This window comes from Cyprinodon tularosa, unplaced genomic scaffold, assembly GCF_016077235.1.
Source record: "Cyprinodon tularosa strain WSP-4 unplaced genomic scaffold, ASM1607723v1 ctg326, whole genome shotgun sequence".
In the NCBI taxonomy this organism is placed as follows: Eukaryota; Metazoa; Chordata; class Actinopteri; order Cyprinodontiformes; family Cyprinodontidae; genus Cyprinodon; species Cyprinodon tularosa.
In genome coordinates, this window is record NW_024039037.1 from 123,273 (window position 1) to 140,874 (window position 17,602).

At 37.2% G+C, this 17,602-nt stretch overlaps 2 protein-coding genes across 2 annotated transcripts; one reads left to right on the forward strand and one right to left on the reverse strand.

The window, feature by feature from the left end:
• Window positions 1-1,601: 1,601 nt before the first annotated feature.
• On the reverse strand, window positions 1,602-5,300 carry LOC119788799 (endothelin receptor type B-like). The gene is made up of 8 exons (XM_038293441.1): window positions 5,208-5,300; window positions 4,572-5,034; window positions 4,337-4,449; window positions 3,931-4,135; window positions 3,608-3,748; window positions 3,368-3,501; window positions 2,424-2,532; window positions 1,602-1,784 (listed from the first exon to the last, which is right to left on the reverse strand). Exons 2-8 carry the CDS (start codon window positions 4,986-4,988, stop codon window positions 1,629-1,631), a joined length of 1,275 nt encoding a protein of 424 aa, XP_038149369.1. The 5' UTR covers window positions 4,989-5,034; window positions 5,208-5,300; the 3' UTR covers window positions 1,602-1,628.
• A 547-nt stretch (window positions 5,301-5,847) lies between these two features.
• On the forward strand, window positions 5,848-16,556 carry LOC119788769 (glutamate-rich protein 6). Its single transcript, XM_038293396.1, has 9 exons — window positions 5,848-6,132; window positions 8,934-9,050; window positions 9,217-9,356; window positions 11,866-11,915; window positions 12,024-12,136; window positions 12,299-12,378; window positions 12,467-12,622; window positions 15,879-16,107; window positions 16,262-16,556. Exons 1-9 carry the CDS (start codon window positions 5,848-5,850, stop codon window positions 16,496-16,498), a joined length of 1,407 nt encoding a protein of 468 aa, XP_038149324.1. The 3' UTR covers window positions 16,499-16,556.
• The last annotated feature ends 1,046 nt before the right edge of the window (window positions 16,557-17,602 follow it).

The following is a 17,602-nucleotide window of genomic DNA, read 5'->3' on the forward strand; positions in this document are numbered from 1 at the left end:
TGATATTGAACAATAATCTTAAGTGTGTTTTTGCCCTTCCCTCCCGTTGACATCAAGCACCTCAGTGGCAGCAGCCAAACAAGCAATATTTGTTGTGGTGTGCTAAGTTTGTTTATATTTTCTTAAGATTTTGTTTTAAATTGTTTTACATTTGTTTTGTTTATGTTCAATTGCTCCATTGTTTAATTGCAATAATAAAAGAAAAATCCCCAAAACATCAAAAGGTCAACAGTTTCCTGATAAATCATGCTGAATATATATTTTTAACAACTGGTGTCGCTATTGGTGGCATGACCCTGTATTTACTTGGTATCGTATTGATACCAAAGTTCTAGTATTGCCCACCTCTACTTAGCAGTGGTGCAAACTTTAATACGGGTGGGAGAAATATATACCATTGCAAGTGAGAAAAACTGTAATGGGAACACCCATGTTTTGGATTGGATAAGCTAGAATCCAGACTTTACTCCAAAAGGGAAGTTAGTCTCTGGACCACATGAACTTGGAGCTTATTCCCTATATGCAAAGATAGATCTTGCAAATTAAAAAAGTTTTCATTTTTACATTTGAAGTGATCTGTTAAATGGAAATTCAGGAATCATCAGGAGAATAATTTCTAATGACACAAGTTTGAGAACTTGGATGAAATTTTCATTTAAAAGCATACAGTTTACAATATAACTTTTTTATGCAAGCATCACAAACATGTTAAGTAATTACAAAGAATTATTCAAACAGCTAATTTTGAGACATGATAAGTGAGACATTCTAAACTTTTAAACGGCAATTCAGCTCTCAGACTGATGCAGCATAAGCTGCTGGAGCAACGTGCTGTTTGCACTTTCCTTGTCCTGACAGGAAGACCTATCAGGTGCTACCCCCCTTCCCTCTCTCTCTCCTGACCTCATTCTGTCATCTTCGTTTTCCTTCCTCCCCACTCTCAGGTCTTTCATAAAGTGTCTCCATGCATTACACATTTAACAATGTATTAAAAATAGGCCACCATCAATCAGTTCTTTCAGTGGCAGAGTCTGAATCTACTTGTGGCACCAGTTATTTTTTTTTTCTTTTCAGGATCAAGGAGGAAATTGAGGATGTAAACTTTTCACACATTGGGTGTAAAGCAGGAATGAGAGGAGTATTTAAGTGATTGGAGAACTCCCAGTAGTATATGTTTTTATAAAATGAGTGTGTGTGTGTCTGTATGTAGGCTTTAAGCTGTGACAAGATGCATGTTGATGGATGCCAACTTGACATTGCACCCGAAACAGTGATTTAAGGAGTGTGATGCATGATACAGGAAAGGTACAAGGTAACGTCTGATGTAATGTTTGGAAGTGAGTCAAGCCTTGGGGGCAAATAATAGTCGGTACACTTAAGGTTGCTCACGCCAAAGCAGATGTTCAGCTGACGACAGCATAACAAAAGACAGTGCCCTATGTTATCTGGAGGCCTTATAGGGTTATCTGGAGGCCTTATAGGGTTATCTGGAGGCCTTATAGGGTTGGCATGTCGAAGGTTGCCAAGGTGCAGACAGAAGACATTTTCTTTGTTTTGAAAGTCATACACATTTACAAAGAACTATAGACAGGATCACAAAGTATTTTCACACTTGTTTAGGATTTTTGTTAGCACAGTAAGGTGTTAACAGGTTGAGGCTCCTGGTGAGCTTTGATGTTGCTGCTTTGCTCTGAGGCTTGATCCTGCATTTTGGACTTCAAAACAGACACCACTTCGTCGTTGGCATTGGCTTGGAGAGGCAGACAGAGACTGCACAGACATGCCTGAAGGACCACACAGAAAAAAAATAATGTAGCCAGCAAACATCTACATCATAGGAAAAACATCTCACTCACCACCAAGAACTGATCCACAAAACAAGCCTTGAATAGTTTGCATAGGTACATATTGCAATAAAACGGATCGGTTTATTTATATATTAAGATGAATACAAAAGTAATACAACAGAAGGTAAATATTACAGTATATGTGATCTATAGTGTTAACCTAAAGTGTGGCAAAATGAATCAGTGAATATTTCCAATAGCTTCCCCTGTGATTGTTGTACAATAAAGAGCTTCAAATAGCTTCTCTTTAAAAAATACCTCCAGGTTACATTTGTTTCTTCATAGCACATCAGTGTGATTCACAGACTGTCTGGTAGATAGCCAAATGACATATTTCCTTACCTGATAATGTTTTTCCAGGTCATTTTCACTTATTACCCCCTAAGGTGTGCTGTCTAGCAGCCTTTACAGACATGACTACATTATGATACCCCAGCCCCCAAAGCGCCCCAGACACTCTCTCACACACACACACACACACACACACACACCCACACACACATATACTGATCATCCTACAGAAACCACAATGTTTTTACCATATAGAAGCCCTGTCGGAACAGTAACGACACTCACCTTGAAACACCTCTTGAATCTTTTGCTGACAATGTACAATGCAATGGGGTTGATACATGAGTTTAGTGATGCCATGTTAATGCCAAAATAGTCAAGGACGAGGAAGACACTGGAAGAGAATGCATACATTAGGGTATGACAAACAGTGCCTTGCATAAGAATTCATACCCCTTACACTGTTCCATAAATTGTCATCTGGTACCAACAAACTTCACAGTGTTAACTGGGATTTCATTTGACTCAAGTTATGGAATATTTATGGAGGACAAAAAACAAAAATGTTGTCATCAAGTACTGAAAGGTATTATACACAAATGTTTTCAGAGTTTCAGATATGTCTGATATGTCTATGTCACATCTAAAGGCTGATCATTTTAACTGTTGTTCTTTTTAAATTGCATAAACTTAGTCAGATCAGATATTTAAATGTTTCTTACATACTACCTATTGGTAAAATTTTGATTAGGGCATTCAAACAAAAGAACACACTTTGCTATGAACCATCTTCTTTGCAGTTGAGGCTACAAGATTTATTTCCATTAGTATTCCTAACCATTCCAACCAGCTTCCTTGTCCTTGCTGTAGGAAAGCATAACCACACCTTCATGCTGTCATTAATTGATTTGTAGAATGCATGGCCAATGGTTGTATTGATAATAGATTCTTCCACCTGAGCTGTGGACCTCTATAGCTCCTCCATAATTCTCAAGGGTTTCTTTTCATCTTACAAATGCTCTCCTTTCACAGTCAATATATATATATATATATCTTTTTCCTTCCGCTGAACAATTTTTCACTACTTCATGCTGGTCTATCACCCCATAATAAAACATTTAGGTTTGTGGTTGTAATATGACCAAATTGAAACAATTTTAAGGTATATACATACGTTTGTAAGCCAAACCTATTGTTATAGCAAGCAAAGTGTTACCAAAAATATTCACCTTAGTAGTCGGCACCTGTTAGGATCCTTTGAATCATATATGGTCCATTTCAAGATTCTGCTGAGGTACAGAGGGAACCAGCAAAGTGCAAACACCAAAACCAGGCAGAACACAGTTTTGGCAACTTCGCGCCTCTTTGAAAAAAAACAACATATCACACATATCCTTTAACAACAAAATCAAATAAATCATTTTTAATGGTTTCACATTGAGCATGAAACTTAAATATCACCTTATTACCTGTTTGATGTGTTCACTTAAAGTATTCTCAGTGTTTCTTAGCATTTTTCTGGTCATCAGTGTGTAGAAAACTGCAGTCCAGGTCAGAGGCATGCAAAAGTAAAAGCCAAAGAGCCACCAGTCTTTTGCAGATTTATAAAACTGTAAATTGAACAGGACATATGCCAGGAAAACTGTCATCGATGGAGGTGATAGAACATCAATGCACCTTTTTATAGGTCAATAGGGACATCAATAAATGCATATTTGACATTTTTTACATAACATTTGATAAAATTTTGTATTTTCAGTTTATTTTGTTGGAGTGAACATCATGATATTACCTGCATGAACTTTGTGGTTTGGATAGGGTGAAGCAGACATATCCTCAGATGCTTCTCTTTATAGTCCATTGTTATCATATCAAAGCCAACAATTTCAGGGACAGCCAGCAGGATGGAAAAAACCCATATCAGGGTTATTTCAATCGCAGTCCGCACAGAGACCCAGATGCCTTTGATTTGATTCCAGGACACAACAGCGCGGTATCTACAAAATCAATGAGAAAATGTTATGGCTTCGGGAACTTTCTGTCTGCAAAAATGAAGTAATTTTTATTTCTATTTATTTCAAGTTGGAGAGCATGTCAAGGACCAATGCTGAACAAATGTCTGCTCGATAAAATACAGATTTTAGTCTCAAAACAATATTTGAAAGGAGGTAACAGAACAGTGCTGCTTATCTCCTTACCTGTCAACACTTAAGGCACATAAGCTCAACACAGTAATCCCAACAGATGTCTTTTGGAGAAAAGGTACAAATTTGCACATTATTAAACCAAAGGGCCAATCCTCTGCCAGAAGCTGCCACAAATACAAAAAAAAGGAAAAAATGTAAAGAAAAAAATATATAAACGGGAGTGCAGACAGGCAACATAAAGTGCAATTTTTCATATTTATTACACAGCATATGTCAAGTAACTCACCCTGTATGAGTTGATAGGAATGTCTATCACAATGTGTATCAGATCTCCCAAAGCAAGGCTTGCAATGATAATGTTAGGTCCACTTCTCATGGTTTTGTTTGTATATATGACTTTCAGCAGAGCAAGATTCCCCACCATTCCAACAACAAACACCACAAGGGAGACCATAATGTTGATATATTTGAAGGCGTCTCTAATTCCAGTAGACTTCAAGCACATGGGGGGCTGTGCTGTTTTTCCTCCTGTTACTTGGTTTGGAAGAAGCGAGCTGTTGGATTGCCATTTTTCCATTGCTAAGAAACCAGGGGGGTCTGTCTCATTGAGTGTGACTACAGGGTTTTGGCCTGAATGTTGATCACTGGCCAGTAATACGACAAACATGTTTCCAAAACACAGAAGGAGAGTCACGGTCCTCATTGTCTCTAATTTTGTTAATAAAACCCTGAAGTGTTTTTTGTCAAATCTGTGCAAAAAACAGGGGGAAAAAAATCAATAATTAGCATATATAGCCTTTAGATTTGCAGCAATGCCTCAGTGGTAATGCAAAAGGATTAATTTAATTTCCTGATCAAAAGGCAAAAAGGAATTAACAAACAGAGCTGAAATAGTGTGATACAGTGAATTATTCCAGCCTACCTTCAGATGCGCACTGTTTGAAGCAAGGCGCTGTAAAACCTTAAGAAAATAGACTTTATATTTAACACAAAAGACTAGTCTCTGTTGCTGTGCCTGCTATAAATGTTCAAATCCAGCTGAGGGAGATCGGGATTTTATAGACTAAGGTATTGTTAGCATTACTCATCGATCTGTCAGTAGTGACTGTAATTACTCCCCTTGATGCATCATCCTGAATGAAAGGATGGTGGTGAGGTGTACAGTCTGTTATTAAGTAGTGTGATCATTTTAAAGTCTTCAATGGTAACAAACCGTACATTTTCTTTCTTACTTATAAATCAATTATATACATATATTTTTAATTCATAACAATGAAGTTGTTTTTATGCTGCAGAATATTTATTTCTGCATTGTGAGAGATCTATTCTAAAGCTACAAAGCATTCTGCACACTCCTCTTTCAAATCATTACAGATTTAAGTAATAGATAAAGGTTAGGGAAAGAAATCTTTTGAAGCTACATGACAGTTTAGATGATCTTGATGCACAGCCACTGCCAGGCAACCACATTTGAACAAAAACAAATCAGATCAGAACTGTACTGTGTTCAGTCAGTTTTCTCTGGAGACTCTGCTTCATATGACATATCACGTTTTGAAAACATGAGTCTGACTCCATCCTACAAGGGAGAAACTGCCTCTGCCTCTCCTGAGAGTCCTAGAGAAGGTGACTTCTCCTCTCGACAGTTTTATGACAACTTTAGGAGCCTGGAGGAGCACGAGACGTGTGACAACAAGAGAGGCCCCATTGTTAATAAGGTACCCGACAACTACTCCGGCTTCCCTTTGAAAGCTCAGATCTGTGCTTTGCTGCTGACAAATGACCTTGAGAATGTATGTGCTGCTCCTTTTGGTGGCTGTTGCAGTGAGAGCAACATATTGTTGGAGGTGAGATCTGTGCTACCTATGAAAAAGAATAAGTGAATTTTAGTCAGAATTTATACAAATTGGACTTTATAGAATTAAACTAAGTACTAACATATGCAAATTAACTAATCTATCAATTCCTTTCTTTGCTAAGAATATCAGACTGAAAATATGAAAGCTAGTTGAACGAATCTGTTTCGTCTGACTTTTTTTGCTGTGTTTAGTAATTTTAAAAAAAGTTGAACAGAGTTATTATCTAGGATCACATAGTCTGTTCTCGGAGCTAACTGGTAAACAGGAAACGTTTAAAATAAAGGGAGTTCAATAAATTTTTATGATGTGTGGATTAAATGCATATTCAGGATATTATATTTATGTCTTTTTTTTCTAATCCAGGGCAGTATATGTCGCAGCTTTGCACATGTGATTTATTTGCAGTAATGGAAACTGAATGAGCTCCTTTCTCTTTGCCTGAGGCATCTAAAAAGCTCCCCCTGCTGAAAATACTGTAACACAGTGTTTCTTCAGTAACACAGGGAACAAAATGCTAGAATCGTAGTGTCTTTTTTTTTTTTTTCTTTTTTTTTTAAGAAGCCCATTAAATGGGTATGGACTGTGGCTTAATATAGCAGTCCAACATTGATAAGCATGAAAGCAAACACAAATGAAAAACCCGACTTCTATGTGTTTCAATCATGGATACTTCTCGCAAGCAGACCATTTGTAAAAGCTAGGTAAGCTTTTACTAATGTCTGTCTCATGCAAAAAAAAGTAGCATTTAGCAACTAACTTTAATATGTTTTTTTTTTAGATTTGATGGTGAGTTGTTTAAAACAAGAAGCTTGGGCTTTTAGGGAAAACAAAGGGGGCACCTGAATCTCCAGGAGTCATCTTTTGTTACATTTATACAGGACAGGTCATTCAAATAAAGCCAAGGGTGCACAACTCTGTTGGCAGACTCTGTGTTCTGGAATCCATTTTAGATGCGTGTTGGGGGAGGCAGGTCCAATGTTACCTACTCGCTTTGGAGTTGTTCAGTAGACCAATCCCCATAAAGCATTTGATTACTTTAAATCTCTCAAACCAAGCTGACAAAATAAATGAAAAACAATGTAACGTGATCTGTTAAAAGCATTAGAATTTGTAATGGAGTTAAAACTATAGGTACTTCATGTAACTTGTAGTGTAAAACCAAAGTAAAGTACAGATACATAAAAAAATTTACTTAAATACAGTAATGAAGTACTTCTATTTTGTTACATCCTACCACTGCACCTCTCCTATAAACAGCTTGCACAACGATGCAGCGTCATTCCAAAACCTCTTCTCGCTTTGAGGCTTATATCAGAGCAGACTTGCTAAACTGTCCTTAGACAGGTCTTCACTATAGTCTGGAGCTATAACCACCCATATTAGCACACAAGCTAATATTACCTGTTCTGTGCTCTCACACCAGTAAGCCCAGCCTTTACTTTTCCATGTTCAGCTAGCTAACTGGCTACCGGAATTAGGTTGGCCAGATGTCCGGTTTCAGGCCGGACAGTTTGGATTTTCATTGCATTCCAGCTTATGGCGTCGCAACCAGCAGGATATGTAATTGTCCTGCTGTATGAGGCACAAGGCTTGAAGAGTAGATTTATTTATATTTTTGCTGGGCTGCAGCACAACATCCAATAATAGAATGTAAAAAATGCATTGACTATCTGATGTGACAGATGATTAGCTAAGAGTGGTGCCGTGTGACATAAATATCAGATTATCATTAGTTAAAAAAGTCAGGTGAGGTCAGGGCAATGGCAGTAGTCAAAGACATGTAGTGCAATTTTTGGCGCGCTTGTGCTACGAGATGATTGCAACTCTCCGGTTTGACCCCCACAGCCTACACTCTGGGTCCCTGAGCTAGTCCTTTAACCCCACACTGCTCCCCGCCTGCGGCACGATGGCAGTCCACTGCTTCCCAAGGGGATGGGTTAAATAAAGAGTTAATTTCATTGCTTTGTACTTATGACAAAAAATAATTTCTTTCAATTCATATACATTTCAGTGCACACAACTAGGATCTGTAACACACAGACATAATCAGTTCTCAGGTGAATATATGCCCTATTATTTAAATTATTAAATTATTTTATTGCCATCGGAGGTGGGCCAACAGTCTCCTCACTCCAGCTGCTCTCCGTTGTTATGGTTGCGATGCTAGTGTTCCTCTTTACTGGTGGTGGTTTTGCCAAAAAATTTGAAATTCATTTCCATGCCATACCCCTAGTTTATGTCATTAGACTATGTAAATTTACTAGTCTGCAGCCACGAGCGGGATACCGTTTTACTTGGCAACAACTAGCTTGCTTGACATTGCCATGGCAATGTAACCTGTGAACGTGAACTTGCGTAGATTAGGCCTCAAAATAATTAAATAAAAAATCCAAATATACGTAAAAGTAAAATAAAAACGTCAAAATTATTTCCCAAAATATTCATAAGAAATGTATAAATTGTGCAAAGTATTCTTATTAGATTTTTAAAAAATCTCCCTCTCGCCACTAGGGGGTGCTGCAGAACCCCCAGCACCCCCACTTCCTGCGGCCATAAAGTTTGGACATCAATTATTTAATCGTTTTTTCATCTGTGATCAACACAGGGAACAGAAGGCGAAGAGATAGAGGAGTATGATATACCCTTGTTTGGTCTACCTCGTCTTATAGCATACAGACAAGAAACAAAACAAACTATTCACATTTCAAAGGCAAGTTGACAGCAATGGTCTTTTTTTTGACAGAAATAACTAAGCATGCACGTTTTCCTTTTGTTTTTTTTGGCTGTAGCCTCCAGAAGCTGAGTCGGAAAACAGTGCTCATCTTGCTACATGTGAGTACTGCCAGAAGCTCCATCAGCCCCTTAGTCTCGGCGAACCGCTGAAAAATGGGACCCCGTTTGAGAGGGTGAGAGCAGTGTTTTACTTTACATAAACTCATTAGAAATGATTACTCCGCACATAACCTTTACAAAATGACAGGATCAACCTCATTTGTGGTTCGACAAGGTTCACAACTAAAGGAGCACTGAGTGTTAAGAAAGAGAAAAACATTTGAAATTTGTTTTTTTCAGGTCTTCTGTTGTGAGCAAGCGAAACGAGAGAACAAGAGATGGAGCAAAATCTTCCAAAAGGAAACAAAAAAACTGGAAATGAAATATTATGGAAGGATGCCCAATCATACATCTGAAAAAGAACCACAAAAAGGAGGGTGGTATGTTCAGTCTTTCCATAGTATGCGGTCAGTATTGACTTAAAGCACATACAGCTCTGTAATTGTTTTCACTTCCATATATGGATAAATAACTTAAACAGGGCAGAATTTTGTGGAGGAGCTATGCCAGTGGTGTCGGGGTATTTCCAAGTAAAAAAAGGTGACAGAAAAAGCAACCCCCGGGTTAGCCTAGAATCTAAATCTGGTCTATAAACAGAGAACTGCTGATTTAAAAGCTTTGAAATTACAACTCAAAAAATACTTATTTTCGATAAGGGACGACAGGAATTTATGTTGAAATAAAATGCATCTGAATTCCCACCAGGTAGAAGGTAAAACTCTATCTTTGTCTCCCTAACATATAATACAGAATATAACCCAGAACTCTTCATTATACTAATTTATATTTAGTATTGTGATTTGTATCTGATATCAGCCAATACTAAAATTAGTTAGTACTTCTAATTCTACCTGGGTTCAAAGAAAAATCAAGCATTAGGGCATCAATACTACAGAATGGTAACATGCTACCTCTGTTAATCAGGCACTTCTTTATGAATGCTAAACAAAGTCCAAGACCTCCTGAAGCTAAAGACACATTTTCACAGCTCAGACATTATCTATGGCTAAATAAAGAGCAGTTACTGTCACCCCCAATTTACACTTTACCCAACTCCACTCCGCTGCACTGTGAACTCTGCTCTCCTAATTTATATTATGTCCACTTTGCTGCAGTTAGAAGCCCGAATGTGCTCCAAGCAACATGTGCAGGAACTGCAAGATCAAGCAATTACACCGAGTGATAAGGGCAGAAGTCAGGCCCATTATGTGTTTAACGATTGTAAAGAAAAGTATAAACTGAGTTGCTCCTTAGTTTGCATAGAATATAGAGATTTTTCTCTGCAACTTGTGAGGAAACTTCAATTCAGTAATAAAGGTTTTGATTTTCATTTATGTATGCAAACTTAAAAGTTTTAAAACTCCATCTATCCACCTTCTGTCTCTTAATCTGTCACAGTGGGGCCAGTGTCTATCTTAACTAGCCTATGAGCAAAAGGCAGGGTACACCGTGAGACATACAAACATGCACAGACTCACACCTAAAGGCAATTTAGAGATGCCAGTTAACCTAACAGTCATGTTTTATTATTATAAGATGAAGCCAGAGTAACCAGAGAGAACCATGCAGAAAGACCTAGGCTGGGAATCAAACCCAGGACCCTCTGGCTACAAGGCAACAATGCTAAAGGCTGCACCACCATGCAACCTTCTTCTCACCCCACAGTCTGATAATCTGAAAAAAGTGGAACAACTGAAGTCCTACTGAGACATAGTCATATTCTTTTACTCAAATAATCAGGGAAACTGGTCAGAATTAATGAGGGGATTGATAGAGCTATTTTTCTGCATGAAAATTATTTTTTCCAACACGCCTGTATGTACAGAATTTTGGATACGTTTAGATCGGCGCATCAATGTGTGTTCTAACTAAAGGTATCCTCCTAGTTGTCAATCATTCTGATGATATGTTTACATAAAGCCGTCCTACGTGCTTGTGCTGTTAGCTATCTTTTTCTGTGAATGCGCATTTTCAGGTGTACATCTGTGGTGAGCTACAGTTTCAGACAGTCATTGAAGCTCACCTTTCTCACCGTGGTTCTTTCATATGAGCAAAAGTGTCTACGAACGGTATCAGAAGAAAAGAAAGGCCTCAGAAGAGGCAGATACTGTATATCCCAGAATGCTTTGAGCGGAGAGATCACCTTGCAAAACATTATGGTATTTGCTATCACAGTGGCCGGCTGTCGGCCGCAATTAATAACAAAGATGGTGCAGGATGCCTGCATTGGAGGAGTTACATGATCTATTTAGTATTAGTATAGTATCTATATAGTGATTGAGGGGTTACAGTGGACGTTCAGACACACACTAAGAGAACGGTTTTGATTATACTTTTTGATTTTGCTTATGAGAACAGCAACTTTTAAACAGAGAGTGCTCAATGAGAGATGGGCTTGTGCATGCTCTTGCACGCTTTTAACAGTAGTTCCCTCTCGGGAGCGGGTACAGGGCTGTGCATTTAGATTTTTTTTTTTAAGTGGAGAGGGCGGGTCTTTCAAAAAAAAATTCAATAATCCTCCACAATACCTTTAAGAATCTGTGGCAAGGCTTGTTTATCTAATCTGACTGAAATTAACCTATACGGCAAAGACAGATGGGCAGACATTTTGGTCCTTGCAGGCGCAAAGCAGGGGGACACATATTCCAAAAGACTGGCAACTTAAGTTTCAGAAAAGGTGCCTTCAATAACAAGAGTACACCCTGAAAACAATGTATCCTTTAGTTACTCTCCAAAAGTATGTGCTACTTCATGTTGATCTATTAAAATACAGCAAAATTTTCAAATCCAAGGCAAATGTGATTATTTTTGCAGTATATCGTGATTTTTTTAAATCTTATGTTGCATTTTTAAAGCTAATGTTCAAAATATCTGGATTTTCGTATGTAGGATGAGACCTTTTCAACGCTGGAGAGAGCAAATGAAACATCAAAACTCAGGTATAATCTTACATGAAGCTATAAAAAAGATAATTTAAAGCATGTTGTTTATAATTGGCTCTTATAGAAGAGAAAAAAATTAATGGATATTTTTTTTCTGTTGACCAGAATATGATTCAGTGTCAAAGGAGATGAGACAAAAGCTTGTTATCCAAAACACATGTTGTGAATTTTCCCTTGGCAAGTTAACACCACAACAAGACACAATTATTAAACCAAAGGTATGTATGCTGCATTTGTGGTCTGCCTTAAACTCTCATATGTGTCTAATTAAAAAACAAAATTGGTGGAAACAATCAAAAATATTATGAAAAAATTATTTATGTAATTATATCTTGAAATACATTTACAATTATGTTTAGCTTTGTGCTTTTTTTTGGCAGATAGAGGTAGTAAAATATCAATTCTACAAAGGAGGAGCATGTTTCCGGATGATGTTTTCAGATGGAACAGGTACTGTTTTGTATCCTTTCAAGCAGTAAAAAGGAGCACAGGCGATGTTTTTTGGCCTTTGAGATTATCACAGTTTTAATGATCCTTAATAGAAAAAGTTATCCCTCTGGCAAACCAGCCGTGATAATATCCTCAGCAGAACCTCCTCACTTCACTTACATAATTCTTGAGGACAAGGACAAAGCCCCGAGCATCAAAGGGGTTTTCACAACTAATGGCTACTCTACATGCTACCATTCCAGTGGACTGATATGGTAACTGTTTCATAAGTTAGTTAGATCATTAGTAAGTGTTATGAGTCATGTTCTTTATAATTATCCCAAAAAAGTGTTTTCAAGCTAACTTTTTGTCTGGGTTAGGGTAAAATAGATTTTTGCTTCTTAAACAGGTCACTGTTGTCATACAAGTACCTTATTCTTTTAATGCTGGTTAACTGACCTAAAAAAACAAAATGATTTTGGTTGATGTGCTTTTGATTTGTTACTCTTTATTCTTTTACATCACAGAGCTTTTTATTTGTAAATCTTTGAGCGGTGATTCTCTGTAATAGGATTAGGATGAGGTGAGGGTGTTAAAATTTGAATGTTGTGCACTAATGAATGAGTGTTAATCATAAAAGGATTGCAGGCTAACAAAGAACCCAAAACGACTTCCCATTCCTATGGTACGGACCAGTTTTTCCGGTTCAGTTTGCATGTTTTCTAAGCCAAAACAAGCATTTTTTGGGGGTAATCTATAAAGCCTTGAGCAAAACGCTAATTCTGACATTTTGAATTGAGAAAGCTTTCAGGATGGGAAGCACATGTAGACAAGAGCAAAACATTTTAGCAGAGGCTCACTTCTGAGGTTGTGGGGTGGTGAGAAGTTCTTCTGGCCCCTTCCGCCGTAACATCCCGGGGAGGTATGATAAAGGGGAGGCCGAATACAAAATAACACTTATTGTTTTAGGAGCAGGCTGCACAGGAATTTTCCTTATGCCTTGAGTCTTTTCTTGCTGGCTCTACATAATGAATCCAATATTCCCAATTTGTTGGGCTTTTCCGCCTTGAAGCAACCGTGCACATCTAAGATATAATCCCATCTCACCTTTGAGTTCAACCACCGCACCCAGCTTGCGTTCAATCGCACCCAGCATACGGCTCAGCTCCTGGTCCTGCTAGTTCACAGCCTTTGTGAACGCATCAACCGCTACCGGCAGCCTGATCAATGCCCAAATTGCAGCTGATATCCTCTGTAATTTTAGATACATCAGGTATCTTCCAAATCCAAACAGGTGAAATCCAAGCATCACAAATCCAAAAATCCATACATCTACGATATCCTCCACTGAAAACACTGTAAAAGACACAATCCCCCAAGCCTCCCATGAGTCAATGGTGTATCCCACGAAGTATGTCCATTTTACAATAAGGTACACTAAATTTAACAGTATTTCAACTAGAGGACGCCTAGAGAACGAATAAGGAGCTAATTGTTAGATGATCAGTACTTACTGGGTTACATCGAGCCATCCTTATTATGAGACTCCTGCTTAGTTAACTATTCAGGAAATAATATGTAGTTAGCAAGGAAACAACAAGTAACTAATGAGGAACTAATGGACAGTTAAGAGGAAACCAAATAGCAACTAATAAGGAACTAAAGAGTAATTAAATAGCGCTTATTAGGGGACTAAAAATTCTTAGTGTTGGTTCTGAAAAAACCCTAAACCTGCCAAGTCACAGCTTATGAAAAACTAATACATTTAGTACCAAAACATTGCCTAACTGTTATTATCAAGTTTCATACCAAGTACCTAGTGAGGAACTATTCATTACCCAGTCAGTACCTGAAGATTAACTAATGTTTTTGTGTAGCCTTAAGTTAAGGGAAACCACCCATTAGTTCCTGCTTAGTTACTCTGTTCAATAGGCTGTAGTCACATACAGTATTAAGGCTTGGCTCGGTGCTTGCCAGTAATTACTGCTTAAATACCCATTAGTTCCTGATTAGATCCCTAGTTGCTCCCTAATAGTCAATCAAATTTTGTGTACCTTATTGCAAAGTGCTGCCAATTTTTTAGTGCACAGATCTTTTCTTTATATAAATTCAGTGGGGTTTTTTATGCATTGATACATTATACATAGCCCCCAATAGTTTCAAACATTAAATAGCTGGATCATAAGACACAAGATAGAAAACATGCAAGGGGGAAACACAGCTTGTTATGCCTTTGGTACAGATAGTATAACCAGTTATTACTTTATAAAATCTAAATCAGTATATGACACCTTAAATGAAAATGATTTTCAAATATATCTTACAAGACATCTACTATATTCCTAAAGGTATAGCTAGCAACTGTTGGAACAACAAGAATCTGTGATTTAAGCTCCACATCAGCATCAAGTTCTTTTTCTGAATATTTTTTAATTTTCTTCCCTCAACAACATCTCAACACAGATGTGCAAGTCAGATTCGGCAGGTTATTAATAACAACCCGTTTCCTCTCTCTCGCCCTGTATGGCTATTGGCAGCTGCTCATGTTAGTGTTACTGAACAACCAAACAACTCTTTCAATGCGGAAACAAAATAAAAAGCACGTCCTTCTCAGTATGTTCCAAGGACAGAGGAGATGCCATGGATTCATCCAACTTCTCCTGATCTCATCTGACCTGTTTTATCCACTTTGGAAGCAGCTCAGGATCTGCAGAAGACTTAAATAAGTTTACACCATCCTTATGGGGGTGAAAACTTACTTTTATAAAAAAGCATAGCTGTATCTTACGAAGCCCCTCTGATGACATGGTCAAAAAAAATTTTTAATTGTGGCCACGAAGTAGTATTTCGTGCTCACGAAATACTACTTCGTGGCCACGCAATAAGTTTAACGTGCGCACAAAATGCTTATTATAATATTAATATCTTTCCTGGACAACTGGGTAAGCAAATCGAGCGCGCCTTAGACCTTAGAGAAGGCGCGCTCGATTTGCTTACCCAGTTGTCCAGGAATTATATTAATATTATTAATAAGTATTTCGTGCGCACGTTAAACTTATTGCGTGGCCACGAAGTAGTATTTCCAGCGCACTAAATACTACTTCGTGGCCACAATTAAAACATTTTTTTGACCATGTCATCAGAGGGGCTCCGTAGTATCTCAATCCATGACAACTTGAGCAGCTGTCCATTACAAAACTCCTGTTCCAGCTATCTGTTGTTCTCCTTAATATGTTACCCCTGTTTTCTACCTCAGTCACTGAGTGGTAATAGAGTCCTCGGAAATGCAGTGTTTTGTTATTAAAAACAACTTTACATGGGTGCTCTTGAAAGTATTACATTGATCATGGGTATTAACATTTTGTATTTGTATAAAAAATGACTGACATAACTGTAAGAGTGTCTTAATTATTATAATGATAGTTTTGCATGTAAAAGTCAACATTTTTATTAATCTTTGTTTTTTTATTAACTTAATAGCTAGATATTTGACAGTTTGCTTTTTTTTTTATCTTTTTTCTGTGTGTAAAGGTTAAATATTAGCCCTGGTGGAGGTCTCTACTTCAGTAAGACAGGAGATTTGAGGAGGTGTTGGAACTGGTTCTATTTTGACCCACATATGCGTAACCTTCCTTTCAAGCCCCTCGTCTTCGCCTTAGGGCCATACATCAGTGTTCATGTGCATTCACATGATTGTGTGTATATCAACTTTATGCAAAAGCAAAATCATATACGTTTCAATGTTGGCTCAAAGCTTAAGGTAAGATGCAGATGCAAAACACATGATATTTGTTTTATTATGGACTTTTTTTCTGTTTTAAAATTAATGTTTGAAATATAGGAGCCATGGTGTAGAACCATGCATTGAATAAACATGGATGTTTTTTTTATTTTTTTTTTCATCCTAAATGCAGCTCTTTTGCCCAGACAGCCACTACCAGTCCGGCAAAGATGTTTTGGAAATATATTTCCAACTGAAGAAGACAGAGATTTATTCTCTGCTCGACCAGATGCAAACCTGTATCTCTCACCCCTCTGCAAATGTGTGCGACATAGTGCCACGTCGCCGTCTCATTGCCCGGAAGGAGCAGCTTAGCAAGCAAGTGGAAAAGGGGAAGTCACCCATAAAGAAAAATGCTCATCCAATTTAAAGGAGGAAAACAAAAACTGGTTTATCATTTGAGGCTGTGCCAGAAGAAGAATAGCATTATTTTCAGTGTCTTGAGGATCTAGAGCATCAAACTATAACTATCAAAGTTAAAACCAAATAAAATCTACACTGTATCAAGCAAATAATTTATTTTTTCTTTGTTTGAAAATAAATCTAAACAACTTTTATTCAGTTGGTATTACCAAAAATGCTCTATTCCCTTAATGTAAAAAGTATTAGTTGACAAATTTCAATGTTCATTTTTAATTGCTTCCTCCAAATTTAGAAGTTTACATAATACAATTCTTTCTTTAAGCATTTAACCATTTTAAGTAGCAAAACCTCAAACCCACTATTTCCTTGTTTAGCATCATAGGAAAGACATCAGTCAACATGTTAGGGATGCAACTTGCATATAGTTGCAAATATCAACAATATGCAAGCAAGTCTTAAATGGAATCTGGTCAGTATAAATTCATTTCCTAGCCTGCTCTTTGTTTTTGAAGACCATTTGAAATGTATTTAGGGAATAAGCAATATAAAACACAAACCGATTTAAGTAAAATTATGGAGGAAAACAAATTATCTGTAGTTAATTTGCATTTTTGGTTATTCTTCAGTATGTTAACTCTAAAAATTATTTTAAAGATCTAACCTTCATGAATGACTGGTTTTGTGTTTTCTTTACTCAACATCTCAAATGTTTAATTCTGTTTTTTTCATTATGGCATTAGACTTTTAAGACGGGACACAACCACTTAACCATATGTATTTTCATCAACAGGCTTGGTGAAGAAATTATGTTTTTTTTTTTATAATATAACTGAATAAAAAAGCGACATCCTTGATGCAGCACTAAAGGATTATTGTCTCAGTGTATAATTATTTTGTGATTAAAGCATTCTGCAGATTAATACTGATGATTTAAATTTTAAATCATTAACTTTAGATTCCTTGTTGTGCACCATTTAATTTGCCAGTTGCTCTTTTGTAAACCTTTCACAGTATTATTTCTTAGCTCTAGTTACTGAGCTACTAAAAGTATGAGTGATGTCTAATTCATTCAGTACAAGAATGATCTAGACCAACATTCAAGAATAATTTG